At 37.1% G+C, this 16,996-nt stretch overlaps 1 protein-coding gene across 1 annotated transcript in view; it reads right to left on the reverse strand.

Annotated features, from left to right (window-relative positions):
- Positions 1-16,996, reverse strand: part of SNTG1 (syntrophin gamma 1) — a 270,738-nt gene that overhangs the window by 234,556 nt on the left and 19,186 nt on the right. The window contains exons 4-6 of the mRNA XM_054691914.1: positions 3,696-3,753; positions 2,214-2,257; positions 2,075-2,116 (exon numbers count right to left, since the gene is read on the reverse strand). Coding sequence (XP_054547889.1) covers positions 2,075-2,116; positions 2,214-2,257; positions 3,696-3,753 — 144 coding nt within the window. The remainder of the gene's footprint in view (positions 1-2,074; positions 2,117-2,213; positions 2,258-3,695; positions 3,754-16,996) is intronic.

A 16,996-nucleotide genomic window follows, 5' to 3' on the forward strand; every position in this document is an offset into this window, starting at 1 on the left:
GCAGAAAACAGTCAGTACTCCAAAGTAGATATAATGGTGATCAACATGAAAAAATGCCCATCATCACTTATAATCAAGAAATGATAATTAAAACTACCTCAAATCTGTGAGATTAGTCCATAGGAAAGTCAGAAGCTACAAGTGTTAGTGAGGATTTGGGGAAAAAGAAACATTTTACACTGCTGGAATGTGAACTGGCACAGGGCCTGTGAAAAATAATATAAAGATTTCTCAAAATTGAAAGTCAATAGGTCCTCCCCGGTGGCACAGTGGGTTGAGCACAGCCTCTGCAGTGTGGGTTGGATTCCTGCTAAGCCAGGGGGATACCCACATGGCATGGCAGACCTCTTCTGTCTTGCCCACTGCTCCCCTCAGCAGTGTTTTCAGTCCATCTGCCTTTTCTGTTCCCATCTCTGATTCTGGTGAATTCTCTCACCTTCCTGCGCCTCTGGCCTGTACCCCAGTTCTCGTATAAACAAATCTTTAAAAAAATTAAAAGTGGATAGACCATATGTCCTAGTAAATCCACTCTATCTCTCTGAAGATTGCAAAAATACTAATTTGAAGGAATATCAACACTCCTATGTTCCTTGTAGACATATATACCATAGACAAGTCATGGAGACAATCTAAGTGCCAAGTACAGAGTACCTCAGAAAAATGTGGTGAGCCTCCCTGGTGGCCTAGGGGTAAGCACTATCATTGTTGCAGCCTGAATTTTATGCCTAACCCACATATGACACAGCAGACATCTCCTTTGTCTCTTGCTGTTCCCCTTAGCAGTGTATTTCAGTAAATCTGCCTGTTCTGCTCCCTAATCTGTCTATGTTGAATCCTCTCACCCCCCACACCATGGCCTACCCTCCTGTTATTCTACACAATTTTTTTTAAATGTGGTCTACACACACACACACACACTCACACACACACTCACACATACACACGGAAAAATAAAATGAACTCTCGCAGAACTTGATCAGCAATTTCTAGTACTCATAGTGAATGGCTCTCTAATATTACTGCTTCAGGAACTCTGTCTTTTCACAGACCCTTGAGGTGCCCCACAGACACTTGAGGGTGATTTGAAATATATAAATATGTCAAAAGAGTGTTCTCTATCCAAATAGTTTTTAACATAAGTGATGTATTCATAAACCAAATAAATTAGAGCTGAGAGAAACAAAACACTTATTGTATTTTTTTATTAGTTTGACTCTTTTTTATAAACTATTAACCATAATTCTCCTCTTTTTCTTCCTGTGGAACTGACACAGAAATTCATTGATGGTTATATGAATGCTATTTAATCAACCACGATAAGCATTTCCTGAATCTCTAACACTCCTCTGTTCCTTTCTGTATCATTTCTATGGGCTTTGACCATACCCAACAGAAGTGCCTCAACCTTCCAGAGCCCCACAAAATGTAGATTAGAGAGCACCTACAATGGAGTGACTTGGAATGGTTGTTAAAATTCAAATTTCTGAGCCTACCTAAACTGATTTATTTAGAGTATTCTTGACTGGTACTTCACATCTGCACATTTACTAATATCTAAGAAAACACCACAGTAAAATTGATGACCATTCTGCCTACTCCCTACCCTGTTTGCCTTGAGATTAAGCACCTCTAAGTCACCTCTACTTCTTGCACATGCTCACACACATGCATACACACACACACAAACACACACACAGAGTCTCTGCCACTGCATGTAATTTTATAACATAAATGCTACTTTTATGAGATTTTTAAAAGTTTCAGAAATTTAGAGCTATATTTTATTTGGAGATACACTTAAATGACATTTATTGGTAAAGGATTAATATAAAAACTGGAAAAACATAGCAAACAATGCCCCTTAAGTATTACTTAGAATCACATTTTATACTGGATATTAACTGATTTGATTCTAATAAGTAAAAATCAAATAAGGCATTATTTAGAAATCCAAATAGCACACAGGATCAATATCAATATGATATAATATAATAAGATTAAGAGTATTGAGCAATGAACTATACTGTCATTTGCACACGGGAACAGTTATGATATTAGAAAAAAGAAAGCTTACCACTTCTTCATGTCTGCATTTTCTCACATTAATTCCATTTATCTACAATGAAAATAAAATCACCACTTCAGAAGGTAAATATTGTAAATTGGTTTTATCTTTTATTTGCACATAAAAAAATAAAGGTTAAAATGTTTACCTGTAGAATTGCATCTCCAATAAAAAGTAGTCCTGAAAGTTCCGCTATGAAGAAAAAAGGATAATTGGTTATGCATTGTCTACTTTCTTTCTATAGGTGAAAGGAATTTTATCAGTTCTAAAGGTAAAACTTATAAAAGGAAAAAAAATAAATGCCTTATAGGAATAATATTTTAAAAGATCCAACAATAATAGAAATGAGAAAAAAATGATTTAGCCTTATTTGTTTTAGAAACATGCCAAAATATATCTATGTAATTCTACCATCTCAGATCTTTCAGGTGCCAAATCTTCAGTCACATTTCTGAATGGGTGACTATACTGTTAAGGTATCTAGATAAAAGTTTAGATCTTCACATTCAGTCTATCAGCTTTGGAGTCAGTTACAAGTTTCTTTTTAAACATTAGATTGTCTTCCTAATTTCAGTCATACAAACAGCTTATATGCATATTAGTTTTTTGCCTATATTTGTAATGACTTGTTATCAGTAAAAATCCCTGTATGGTTGTTTAGTGAAATGATTCAAAATCTTTGTTGTCCCTAACTCAATCATAGGAACAAGTCTAATTTTCTTTCATCCTTGCTCTCCTAGGAGGGAAACCCTCCTGTGAAGTAATAAAGGGAATCTGACATATGGGAATCCAGAGCTAGTAAATCACATGATAATTTTTGATTTTAAAAACATCTTATTCTTCAAACACGATGATTTTTTTTAAATAATAAATTTTATTTTTATATTCCCCATACAATTGCAGCCCCCCCATTCTGACCCCAATCCCTCCCCTCCCGCCCCGCCCCCCTAAAAGTGTCTCTGGTTCATAGTTTTTTGTTGATTTTGATTTTCACTTTCTTATAGTTATTCATTTTCCTGGTCCCTTATTTAAGTTTTCTAGATTCCTGCGATGAGTGAGACCATCTGGTATTTTTCTTTTTCTTTTTGGCTTATTTCGCTGAGCATGATCCCTTCCAGCGCCATCCATGTTGCTGCAAACTGCATGTGTTTATCTTTTTTGAATGCTGAGTAATATTCCATGGTATATATGTACCATATCTTCTTGATCCAGTCATCTATTTTTTGGCATTTGGGTTGTTTCCAAAGCTTAGCTATTGTAAACAGTGCTGCTATAAACATAGGGGTGCAGGTGTTCTTTGGAATTGATGTTTCTGTGTCCTTTGGGTAAATACCTAGGAGTGGAATTGCTGGATCATATGGAAGCTCTATGTTTAGTAGGTCCAGAAATCTCCACACAGCTCTCCACAGTGGTTGGACCAGTTGGCACTCCCACCAACAGTGCAGAAGAGTTCCTTTTTCTCCACACCCTCGCCAACATTTGTTGTTGCTAGTTTTTTTAATATGTGCCATTCTCACTGGTGTAAGATGGTATCTCATGGTAGTTTTGATTTGCATTTCCCTGATGACAAGTGAAAAACAAACACTATGATTTAAAAGGATGGATACTGCATAATTTTTTAACACTTTACCTCTTTGTTCCTTGGAGATTTTTGAAATAACAACTGGAATGTTATGTTCTGCTCCCCCCTGAAAAGAGAAAATTATGTCATTCCTTTCAATCTCCAAAAATAAAGAAATACAGACTATGAATAGTATGTTGACACCGGATAGAATTAATACAATCTTGTGGACTTTATTTATAAAGTAGATCATGCTTACAGGAAACTTACCTACCTACTTAGAATTTCTCTGTGACATCAAATAATAATAACAGTTGATTTTGATAGTTTTTATTTTTCAAATGATATCTTAAATAAGCATTTAATGTGTAGCAGTGCTGTCAATTACAGAAATTCTTATTTTAGGATTTGAATGCGAGAAAATAATATATCCCCATTAACTGGTTAAGTTGCTCTATATTGGTCTCCAAGCATGAACACTTGGCTAATAAATATCTAGAGAGACCTTTGCCGCACCAATGAGTATGCAAAATCAGATTGTGCAAAAAGTATGATAGAGAATCAATTATCTGCATTTCCTAATTAATATTAAATTTCTTTGTGTGAACAACAAAAAATCCCTAAAACCAGTAGAAGAAAGGAAATAATAAAAATCAAAGCAGAAGGGCCTTCGCTGGTGGCACAGGCAGTTGAGTGCAGCACTGTGGCGCTGTCCTCGGCCTCTGCAGTGCCGGTTCAATCCCGGCCTACCAGCGAGGGTCCCACATGGCACAGCAGACCTCTCTTGTCTTGCCTGCTGCTCCACTCATCAGTGTATTTGTCATCGGCCTGTTCTGTTCCCCACTCTGTCTCTGGTGAATCCTCTCACACTCCCGCACATCTGGCCTGTACCCTGGTTCTGGTATAAATAAATAAATAAATCTTAAAAAAAAAAAACAGAAATAAATGAAATAGAAACTGGAAAAAAAATACAAAAGATCAATGAAAACAAAAGTTGGTTCTATGAAAAAATAAATGAAATAGACAAACACTCACCCAGGCTCACAAAAGAAAAACAGGAGGAAGCACCAATAAATAGGATAATAAATGAAAGAGGCAAAATCACAACAGACACAGCAGAAATCAAAAGAATAATCAGAAACTACTATGAAGTTATATGCAAACAAGTTCAACAACCTAGATGAGATGGGCAAATTCCTATAAATTTACAATCACCCAAAGTTAGATAAAGAAGATAGAACACCTAAACACCCAATTCAAGCAGTGAAATTGAAATGTTGTTCAAAACCCTCCCCAGGGCCTCCCTGGTGGTGCAGGAGGTTGAGCTCAGTGCTGTGGAACTGTCTGCAACCTCTGCAGTGCAGGTATAAATAAAATAAATATTAAAAAAAAAAACTCCCCAAAAGCAAAATCCCAGGACCAGATGGGTTTACAAATGAATTCTACCAAACATTCAGAAAATAACTAGTGCCTATACTTCACAAACTCTTTCAAAAAATAGAGAAGGAAAGGATAATACCAAACACATTCTATGAAGCCAACATTACACTAATACCAAAACCAAATGAGGACAACACAATAAAAGAAAACTACAGGCCAATCTCCCTAATGAACACTGATGCAAAAATCCTCAATAAAATTTAAGCTATCAGCATCCAACAATGGACCCTCCCTGGTGGCGCAGCAGTTGAGTGCTGGGCTGTGAAGCTGCCCATAGCCTCTGCAGCACTGGTTCGATCCCTGGCAGCCTGGCGAGGGGCCCACATGGAGCGCAGACCTCTCCTGTCGCCCGCTGCTCCCCTCAGCAGTGTACTTTGTCAGTCTGCCTGCTCTGCTCTCACCTCTGGCTCTGGTGAATTCTCTCACCCTCCCACACGTCTGACTGTACTCAGTGCTTGTATAAATAAATAAATAAATCTTTAAAAAAAAAAAAAATAAATAAAAAATAAAAGACAAAAAAAATTGGTAAGTGACAGATATTTCAGAATAGAGGACTGAGCACATCAAAGGAAGAGTTTACCAAAAGGAGAGTTTATCAGAGAGCAGAAGAAATGTGTCAAGGATGTATAAGACAGCAGCAGTAGAGCTGAGTAAAGAGCCAGGAATGTAAATAAAAATGATGTTAGGTGAAACTCAAAACTAAATGAGCTCCAATGACCTTGTTTTAGAGCAATACAATTCAATACAATACAAATAATGGAGTCCTGTAGGAAAATCTAGTCCAGCTGTCCTATGAATCCAAGAATTTCAGGTAAGCAGTTTTGTTCTGAGAACAAAGAAAAATCATGCTTAGAAGTGGAAGGTTTAATGATTCTTTTGTCCAAATTTTTGGAGAATGAGTATATTGAAATTAAAAAAATATAAATAGAAGAACTTGACATTTTACCTAGGGAAACCAAAACCAAATGCTAATGCAAGGGGGAAATGTACAAATTTCTTATTGATTAATTATATTTTAATCAAGTAATATTGAATAATCAATCCTTTAATCAAGGAATTTAATAAAGACTGAAGACAAGACAGGAAGAATTCTAAAGTATTGTCAAATAAACTCAAATTTATATCATCTATGAGAATAGATATAACAAGCAACACAAGAGTAAAAATAGTTTAAATTAGCCAGGGTTCCTGAAAGACTGAGATCACTATGTAAAAGTTCGATAAATCCCTGGTGGCACAAGGGATTAAGCACTGAATTATGAAGCAATCTATAGCCTCTGTGGCATGAGTTCAATCCCTGGGCAGCCAGGGAGATTCCCACATGGTGGGGCAGACCTCTCCTGTCTCTCCCGCTGCTCCCCTCAGCAGTTTACTTCAGTCAATCTGCCTGTTCTGTTCCCTTCTCTGTCTCTGGTGAATCCTCTCACCCCCAACACCTCTGGCCTGTACCCCAGCTTGTATGCATAAAAAATAAATCTTAAAAAAAAGATAACAGATACAAAAACCCTTTTTGGATGAATAACTGCTCTAAATTGAGGTTTTAGCATCTTTGGACATGATTTAAAAAAATGACAATTTTGCCAATCAAAGGAGTGTCTCTGGTTTTATAAGAAAGTCCTACAATGCAAGTCAAAACTTTTCTTTGTTAAGGAAAAACAAAACAAAACAAAACAATGGTAACAATGCAAGCCAAAATTATTTTCTTAAGTTGAAAGACAAAGGAATGCTAAGAATGGAATTAGAAAGCATTCAAAAATAAAATGAAACATAACTGATTTTTTTTAAAAGTTGATTCTAATAAAATATTTGCTGTGTTTTCATTGTTTTATCTTATTTTTTGGCATTTTAAGGATTTTTGAGGTGGGATCCCCTCATGTCTGACTTGGCCTAAGGGAGAATATCAAATTGAAGACATCGGATAAAACTGTAGTGACACATAACTGCCTCAACTTCTAAACACCTACCTACTCATTTTGCCTCAGAGGTCACAATGCAGTCTATTAATAAGGTAGGAAAGGGTCTCCCCTGGTGGTGCAGGTGGTTGAGTACCGCGCTGTGAAGCTGTTCACAGCCTCTGCAGCGCTGGTTCAATTCTGGCCGGCCGGCGAGGGTCCCACATGTTGTGGCAGACCTCTCCTGTCTTGCCCGCTGCTCCCCTCAGCAGTGTATTTCAGTCAGTCTGCCTGTTCTGTTCCCCGCTCTGTCTCTGGTAAATCCTCTCACCCTCCTGCACATCTGGCCTATACCCCGGTTCTTGTGTTAAAATGAATAAATAAATCTTAAAAAAAAAAATAAGATACAAAAAAATAAAAGGAGCTAAAGGCATACCTTTATTTCACCACCCTACTGGTTGGCAAGACTATTTACAAAGGAGACAGAATTATACATCTATACCTTACAACTGGCTTAATGTACATTGGTACATTAATGGTATCATGCTGTGCACAATCTGTAGTAACTACATAATTAATAACTTGTAATCTATAACAATTAATAACTACAACATGTTGATAAGCAAAACATAGAATAAATACTATACGAGAATTTTTTCTATCATATCATCTCCTGACTTACAGTCCAGACCACCACATGGGACATATGAGGGCTTGCCATCTTGAGCAAAGGTGATAGTGGCAGAAAAAGCCCAGAAGCTAAGGTTTGTCAGGAGCATAAAGCATGAAGCATGAACCATAGTCAACTTGCATTAACTTCTTTTTTTTTTTTTTTTGTGGGACCTTCGCCAGTGGCCGGTGAACAAAACGGCACTGCAGAGGCTGGGCAGCCTCGCAGCCCAGCACTCAACTGCTGCGCCACCAGAGGAGGCCCAACTTGCAATAACTTCTAACAGTACCAAATGTTCTATTTATTTATTTTACTGTTTTCTGACCAAAAAAGTACACTTTGTTAAACTTATCTAAGTTTTTATTTTATTTTTTATTATATTTTGTATATATTTTACATCATTTTTCATTTTATAAAGATTTATTTATTTATTTGTTTGTTTGTTTGTTTATTTATTTATTTATTAATATAAGCACTGGGTACAGTCAGAAGCGAGGGAGGGTGAGAGAATTCACCAGAGCCAGAGCGGGGAGCAGAACAGGCAGACGGACCAAGGACAATGCTGAGGGGAGCAGCGGGCGGCAGGAGAGGTCTGCGCGCCATGTGGGACCCTCACCCGGCAGCCGGAGATCGAACTGGCGCTGCCGAGGCTGCGGGCAGTTTAGCAACCCAGCGGTCAACCGCTGTGCCACCAGAGAGGCCCCATCATTTTTCATTTTTGCACAACGTATGCACTTTCTTCTTGGTTATAGTCCATGTACAATCCCCACCACTTGTTTTAATCCTATACCCTTCGCCCCCACCCTGTAGTGTGTCTCTGGTTTATAGTTCCTTGTTGATTTTGATATTTACTTTATTATAATTAGTCTTTTTCCTAGTTCCTAATTTAGGTTTTCTAAATTCCTGCTATGAGTGAGACCTTATTTAAGTTTTTAAAGAATTTTTGGAGGTAAAATTGAAGAAATAGCACCATGTGTTGTAAGTACAGTGAAATTCAGGAGCATTTTTAGTAATCTTAATTATATTAGTAAATGCCCCCTCAATTGTCTGATGTACACTCTTCCTTTGGTTATCTCCACTTCAGATATTCAAGGTTTCAATTACTAATCTCAGTATAAAAACACCAGTGTTGGAGGGGATTATGCTAAGCAGTATAAGTCAGGAGAAAGACAAATACAACACATGCCACTTATTTGTGTAACTTAGGGGAAAAAAAAGTCCAATATAACCAAATCAATAATAATCCTAGAAATCCGATTATATAACTGCGGAAACCAAAGGGGAAAAAGAAAGTGTAAGAGAAAACTGAGGAGTGAGTACAGTGGACTATGGTGGAATATGATGGGCATCTTGGAGGTAGGTGTGGTCTAGTAACACACACCTAAAAGGGTTGTAATATGTGTAAATCATATATAGTGTAAATCATAACAGTGTAAACCATAACAGTGTTGTAAACCAACTTTGCATCAGTTTAAATAGATTTAAAAGTAAAGAAATAATAATGAAATCTCTAGTGTGTTTCAGTGGAGATAACTGAAGCAAATAAGGAAAATGTAAATATGTATGTATGTATGTTTATAGTTTTATTATTAGCACAAATTTCTGTAACAAAAATAAACACACAAACAAATAGATAAATGGTCAGTATTAAACTTTAAATCTGCATATAACCCAAAACAATTTTTAAAGATTTATTTATTTATCCAAGAATTGGGGTACAGGCCAGAGGCATGGGAGGGTGAGAGAATTCACCAGAGACAGAGCAGGGAACAGAACAGGCAGAACAACTGAAATACACTACTGAGGGGAGCAGCGGGTGAGACAGGAGAGGTCTGCCCTGCCATGTGGGTATCTCCCTGGCTGGTTGGAATAGAACCCGCATTGCAGAGGCTGCAGACAGCTTCACAGCACTGCACTCAACCTGCTGGGCCACCGGGGAGGCCCCCAAAACAATTTTTCAAACTGTTCATCCTATGTATATTTATAGATTGAAAGAAAAATACAAATAGATAACAGTAGTTTGTAACATTTAGTTAAATTATAATAAGGTAAATATTTTTATGATAACATTGATATTTATACAGCTATATGAATAAATAAACAGGTTGAATTATATTAATGAAATTGAAGAGAGATTAAAAACTAGAAAAGCTGGGTCTCCCTGGTGGCACAGGCAGCTGAGCACAGCACTGAAGCTGTCTACAGCCTTTGCAGTGCGGGTTTGATCCCTGCCAGCAGGGGAGATACCCACATGTTATGGCAGATGTCCCCTGCCTCGCCCTCTGCTCCCCTCAGCAGTGTATTTCAGTCAGTCTGCCTGTTCTGTTCACTGCTCTGTCTCTGGTAAGTCCTCCCACCCTCCCAAACATCTGGCCTGTATGTAACCCAGTTCCTGTATAAATAAATGAATCTTAAAAAATAAAAATAGAAAAACAGAACTCTGAGGTATGTATCAAGAAAACCAAATGGAAAACACTAAAAAGAAATTCCTCAGAGAATAAGGACCTTCGCCTAATCAAAAACTGCTTGAAACTGGAATTGGGCTGACCCCGCAGCCCAAGGTGAGCTGGGAAGCCCCACACACACTAGGCCCCTTCTGGCCAGCACTCAGAGCCCAGAGGGAGAGTGGCAGCCACAGCCCGGGCAGACCGCAGGCACATAAAAGTGCCCTTCCTACCTGCCTTTTTAGAATAGGGAACTTCACCTCAACAAAAACTGCTTGAAACTGGGAGAGAGCTGTCCACACAGCTAGAGGGGAGCTGAAGGCCACCACGAGCCAGGTCCCGCCTGACAGGGAGTTGGAGCCCAGAGGGGGATCCAGCAATTTGGAGTCCAGCAAGCAATCCAGCCACACCAGCTCCAGGGCAGTCTGTGGCACTTCAAGACACACCTTCGGAATTAAACAAACAAAAGGAGGAGATATTCTGTGACAGCAACTATTAACATATTCATAGTACCACTGCCCTACAGGACTTCTGGCATAACAGTTTTTGCCTCGATTGGACCACCAGTTTCTGACATCCCAGAAAGAGCACACCAAAAAGATGCCAGCCAGTACCAGCGACACAGTGTCCCAATGCATAGGACAAATTAGAAAACAAGCAGCAGGGAAAAGAAAAAATACTAGCAATCAAGCAAGTCCTCAGAGAGAGGACACACAACAAAATAAAAATCACCCACCAGATTGCAACAACAGTGACTTGGAAGAATTTCTGAGCCTTCCAGACAGAAAATCTGAAGATTTATTTATTTATGCATTTATTTATTTATTCATTCATTCATTCATTTATGTATTTATACAAGTATTTGGTACAGTCAGCAGCGCGGGAGGGTGAGAGAATTCACCGGAGCCATAGCGGGGAACAGAACAGGCAGAGCGGCGAAATACACTGCTGAGGGGAGCAGCAGGTGCAGTAGGAGAGGTCTGTGCACCATGTGGGACCCTTGCCCGGTGCCTGGGGATTGAACCAGCACTGCAGAGGCTGCAGGCAGCTTCACAGCCCAGCACTCAACTGCTGTGCCACCAGGGGAGGCCCATATACAGAAAATTTAAAATTGTTGTGATTAAAAAACTGACATAAGTCATTAAGGAAAACAATGATAAGGGAAAAATAATAAACAATCTGAAGAATGTAATTGAGTTCCTAAAGAGGAAAGGGAAAGACATACAGGAGATCAAAAGATTAATGGAAGAGTTAAAGAACTCTGGGGAAAGCAGTGATAGCAGAATAGATGAAATGGAAGGACGAATAAGCACTCTTGGAGACACAAAAATTAAAAGAACCAAAACAGAAAAGGAAAGAGAAGTACAAATGAAAAAGAATGAAGAAAGACTTCGGGAACTATCTGACTCCAGGAGGAAAGGAAATATAAGAGTTGTAGGAATCCCAGAAGAACAGGAGAGAGACATAGGAACAGAGAAAATATTCAAGGAAATAATTGAAGAGAACTTCCCAAACATGAAAAAGGAGCTGAAAACAGACATACAAGAAGCAAGAAAAACACCAAATTTCCATTATGAAAGGAAAAATTCAGCAAGACACATAATAGTAAAGCTCCCAAGAACCCAAGACAAGGAAAAAATGTGAAGATGGCAAGAGGGAAGAAACAGGTAACATACAAAGGAAAACCAATCAGGCTGACATTAGGCTTCTCCAAAGAAACAGTATGGGCAAGGAGATTGTGGAGGGACATAGTCAACAGACTCCATCACAAAAAATGCCAACCAAGAATACTCTGTTCTGCAAAGCTTTCCTCCCTCTATGAAGAAAGAATAAGGACCTTCCCAGACAAACAGAAACTCCGAAATTTCATTATGACTAAACACCCACTCCAAAAAATACTACAAGGAGTCCCAAAGCCAGAACTAACAGAGGGATGAATAAGAATGAAACAAGGCCCCCCAAAAAAAGAATACTAAAAAAAATAAATAAAACCAAAGAAAAGTCAAAGAAAATGGTAAATACACACACTAACATATTGATATTAACTCTAAATGTAAACAGAATAAATGCTTCAATAAAAAGACACAGACCCAACCATTTGCTGTCTCTAGGAAACTCACTTAACTACAAAATATTAAAATAGACTGAAAGTAAAAGGATGGAAAACAATCCTACAAGCAAATGGACCAAAAAAGAAGGCAGGAACAGTTATACTTATATCAGAAAAAACAGATTTCAAACCCAAAAAGGTAAAAAGAGACCCAGGCGGTCACTATATTATGATCAAAGGGAAAATACTTCAAGAAGAAATAACACTCATTAACATATACTTACCAAATGAAGGAGCACCAAAATATATCAAAAAACTATTATTATCTCTGAAAACAGACATCAGAGAAAATACATATGTAGTAGGAGACTTCAACATACCGCTATCAACAATGGATAGATCAATGAGACAAAAAGTAAGTCATGACACTAAAGCTCTAAATAAGGATCTTGAGCTCATGGGCTTAAGAGACAACGATAGAACACTAAACCCAAAAAAAAATCTGAGTACACATTTTTCTCAAATGCACATGGGTCATTCTCCAGGATTGAACACATACTGGGACACAAGACAAATATCAACAGATACACCAAGATTGAAATCATACCAACCATCTTCTCTGACTATGAAGGCATCAGACTAGATATAAACCACAAAAAGAAAGCAAGGAACCCTCCCACCTTGTGGAGGTTGAAACCCACACTACTGGAAGACCACTGGACTAATGAAGAGATCAAAGATGAAATTAAAAAATACTTTGAGTTGAATGACAAGGAGGACACCAATTTCCAAAATGTATGGGATGAGGCAAAAGCAGTAATAAGAGGAAAATAAGGGGAAATATATAGCAAAACAGGCTCACATCAAGAAACTAGGAAGAACTCAAAGAAACAACCTAATCTCACATCTGAAAGAGCTAGAATAAGCACAAAAACAAAACCCCAAAACCAGAAGAGGAAAAGAAATAATAAAAATCAAAGCATAAATAAATGAAATAGAAACAAACAAAACAAATATCCAAAAGATCAACAAAACCAAAAGTTGGTTCTTCAAAAAATAAATAAAATAGACAAACCTCTACCCAGGCTCACCAAGGAAAAATGGGAGAAAACACAAATAAATAGGATCACAAATGAAAGAAGAGCAATCACAACAGACACAGCAGAAATCAAGAGAATAATCAGAAACTACTATGAACAGTTATATGCAAACAAGTTCAACAATCTAGCAGAGATGGACAAATTCCTAGAACTCTATATTAATCACACAAAGCTAGATAAAGAAGACATAGAACACCTAAACAGACCAATAAAAGGCAGTGAAATTGAAATGGTAATCAAAACCCTTCTGGAAGAAAAAAAAAAAAAAGCCCAGGACCACAGGACCAGATGGATTTATCAATGAATTCTACCAAACATTCAAAAATGAATTAGTGCCTATCTTTCACAAACTCTTTCAAAAATTGGAGAAGGAAGGGATAATACCAAACAAGTTCTATGAAGCCAACACTACACTAATAGCAAAACCAAATGAGGACAACACAAAAAAAGAAATCTACAGGCCAAAATCTCTAATGAACACTGATGCAAAAATCCTAAATAAAATTTTAGCTATCAGAATCCAACAATGTCTTCATAAGATAATTCACCATGACCAAGTAGGATTTATTCCAGGGACACAATAATGGTTCAACATCCAAAAATCAAACAAGGTAATACAACACATCAACAAAAAGAAATACAAAAAACATAGGATAATATCAATAGATGCTGAGAAAGCTTTTGACAAAGTAAAGCACCCTTTTATGATAAAGGCCCTTGAAATTCTTGGGATACAAGGAACATAACTCAACATCATAAAAGCCATCTATGACAAGCCCACAGCCAATATCATTCTCAATGGTGAAAAGCTGAAACATTTCCATTAAGATCTGCAACAAGACAAGGATGTCCACACTCACCACTGCTATTCAGTATAATACTAGAAGTCCTAGCCAGAGCAATAAGGCAAGAGAATGATATAAAATGATCCAAATAGGCAAGGGAGAAGTCAAACTATCACTATTTGCAGATGATTTGATAATATATATAGAGAACCCCAAAAACTCCACAAAAAAACTAATCAAACTAATCAATCAGTTTAGTAAAGTGGCAGGATACAAAATCAACACGCAAAAATCAGTAGACTTCCTATACACAAACAATAAATCTGAAAAAGAAGAAATCAAGAAAACCATCCCTTTTATTATTGAAACAAAAAAAAAAAATCAAATACTTGGGAATAAACCTAACAACAGAGGTAAAGGACCTATACAAAGAAAACGATGAAACACTGTAAAATACTTGGGAATAAACTGTAAAATACTTGGGAATAAACCTAACAACAGAGGTAAAGGACCTATACAAAGAAAACTATGAAACACTGTAAAAAGAAATAGAAGAAGACATAAATAAATGAAAAAAATCCCCTGCTCATGGACTGGAAGAATTAAAATTATCAAAATGTCTATCCTACCAAAAGCAATATATAGATTCAATGCTATTCCAATAAAAATTCAAATAACTTGCTTCAAAGAAATAGAAAAAATATTGATGAAATTCACATGGAGCCACCAAAAACCATAATGACAAAGCTTTCCTAAAAAAAAAAAAAAAAGATGGGAATGATGGGAATGAAGGTATCACACACCCAGATTTCAAACTATACTAGAAAACAATAATAATAAAAACTGCATGGTATTGGAACAAGAACAGACACATGGACAAATGGATGCAAATAGAAAATCCAGAAATAAACCCACAGATTTATGGTCAACTAATATTTGACAAAGGAGCAAAGAATATGCAATGGAACAAAGAAAGTTTGTTCAATAAAGGGTGCTGGGAGAACAGGGCCGCTACATGCAAAAGAATGAAACTTAACTACTACCTCACACCATGCACAAAAAACAACTCAAAATGGATTAATGAACTAGACATAAGACCTGAAACCATAAAATACATAGAAGGAAATATAGGCAAAAGAATACATGACATGCACCTCAAAGACATCTTTACAGATTCATCACCCAAAGCAGTGATAGTGAAGGCAAAAATCAACAGCTGGGACTACATCAAATTAAAGAGCTTCTGCACAGCAAAAGAGACAATAACCAAAACAAAGAGAAACCCCACCTACAGGGAGAACATTTTTGCACACAACACTAATGATAAAGAACTGATCACAAAAATCCACAAAGAGCTGATGAGACTCAACAAACAAAGAAAATAATCCAGTCAAAAAATGGGCAGAAGTGCTAGAAAGAAACTTCTCCAAAGAGGAAATGTAAATGGCCAGCAGGCATATGAAAAAATGTTCAACATCACTTGTAATCAGGGAAATGCAAATCAAAACTACAATAAGATACCATTTTACACCAGTGAGAATGGCACATATTAAAAAAAACTAGCAACAACAAATGTTGGCGAGGGTGTGGAGAAAAAGGAACTCTCCTGCACTGTTGGTGGGAGTGCAAACTGGGCCAACCACTATGGAGAGCTGTGTGGAGATTCCTCAACCTACTAAAGATAAAGCTTCCATATGATCCAGCAATGCCACTCCTAGGTGTTTACCCAAAGGACGCAGAAACATTAATCCAAAAGGCACCTGCACCCCTATGTTTATAGCAGCACTATTTACAACAGCTAAGCTATGGAAACAACCCAAGTGCCCAAAAATAGATGACTGGATCAAGAAGATGTGGTATATATACACCATGGAATATTGCTCAGAAATCAAAAAAGATAAACTCATGCAATTTGCAGCAACATGGATGGAGCTAGAAGGGATCATCCTCAGCGAAATAAGTCATAAAGAAAAAGAAAATAGCAGATGGTCTCACTCAAAGCAGGAATTTAAAAACCTAAATAAGGGTCCAGGAAAAAGACATTATAATAAAGTAAAAATCAAAATTAACAAGCAACTATAAACCAGATTCACACTACTGGGGGTTAGGGGTTGGGGAGAGGAAGAAATAGGTTCAAAATAAGGGAGTGCAATTGTATGGGGAATATAACCAAAATGAAAATGCATACATTGTGCAAAAATGAAAAATGATGTAAGAATTATATAAAAAAGAATATTTAGAAAAAGGAAATTCCTCAGTGTAAATGGGCAATATTCTAAATAAAAATTGGTGTTCATGTTCTAATTAGATTGTTCAATTAATAAGAATTATGAAATTGTTCCTTTTTTGTGAAACCTGTAAATATGACACCAATTTTATTTTAATATTACTTTTGTGGCCAATATTTTGAATGGAAAATGCACACTTCCTTTAAAAAGCAATTTACACTATTATATATGTAAGAGATTTGCTTGGACTTAAATGACAAAATTATTAAACTGAAAGGTTCATTGGCAAAGTCACTATTTTAAAAACAGCCTAGGTTAAAATGTCATATTGCAGAATAATAAATGACATAGATATTGAGCTTAAATTATAGTGGAATTTTTAAAAAGGAAATAGACATTTCTAATCATACAAAATTAAGAAAGTTTTACTCTTTTGTGTCTCTCTGGTGGCATATTATCTCCCTGGTGGCATAATATCAAACTATTGCAGCAGCTGCAGCACTACTTGGATCTCTGAGCCCGGGCAGGCCAGGGAGCAACCCACTTGGTGCCGCAGACCTGTGCTGCCTAGCCCATTGCTCCTCTCAGGTGTTTTTCAGTAGATCTGCCTATTTTGCTCTCTACTGTCTCTGGTGAATCCTCTCACCCCTCCCCTTTGGCTAATACCCCAGTTCTCCTATGCATAAATAAATAAATCTTTAAAAAAAAAGAAAGTGTTACTCTCACACATAGCTGAGTGTAGGTGAAAATGCTTATCTCAG

The sequence above is a fragment of the Talpa occidentalis genome, unplaced genomic scaffold (assembly GCF_014898055.3).
Source record: "Talpa occidentalis isolate TD23 unplaced genomic scaffold, MPIMG_talOcc4v2.1, whole genome shotgun sequence".
In the NCBI taxonomy this organism is placed as follows: domain Eukaryota; kingdom Metazoa; phylum Chordata; class Mammalia; order Eulipotyphla; family Talpidae; genus Talpa; species Talpa occidentalis.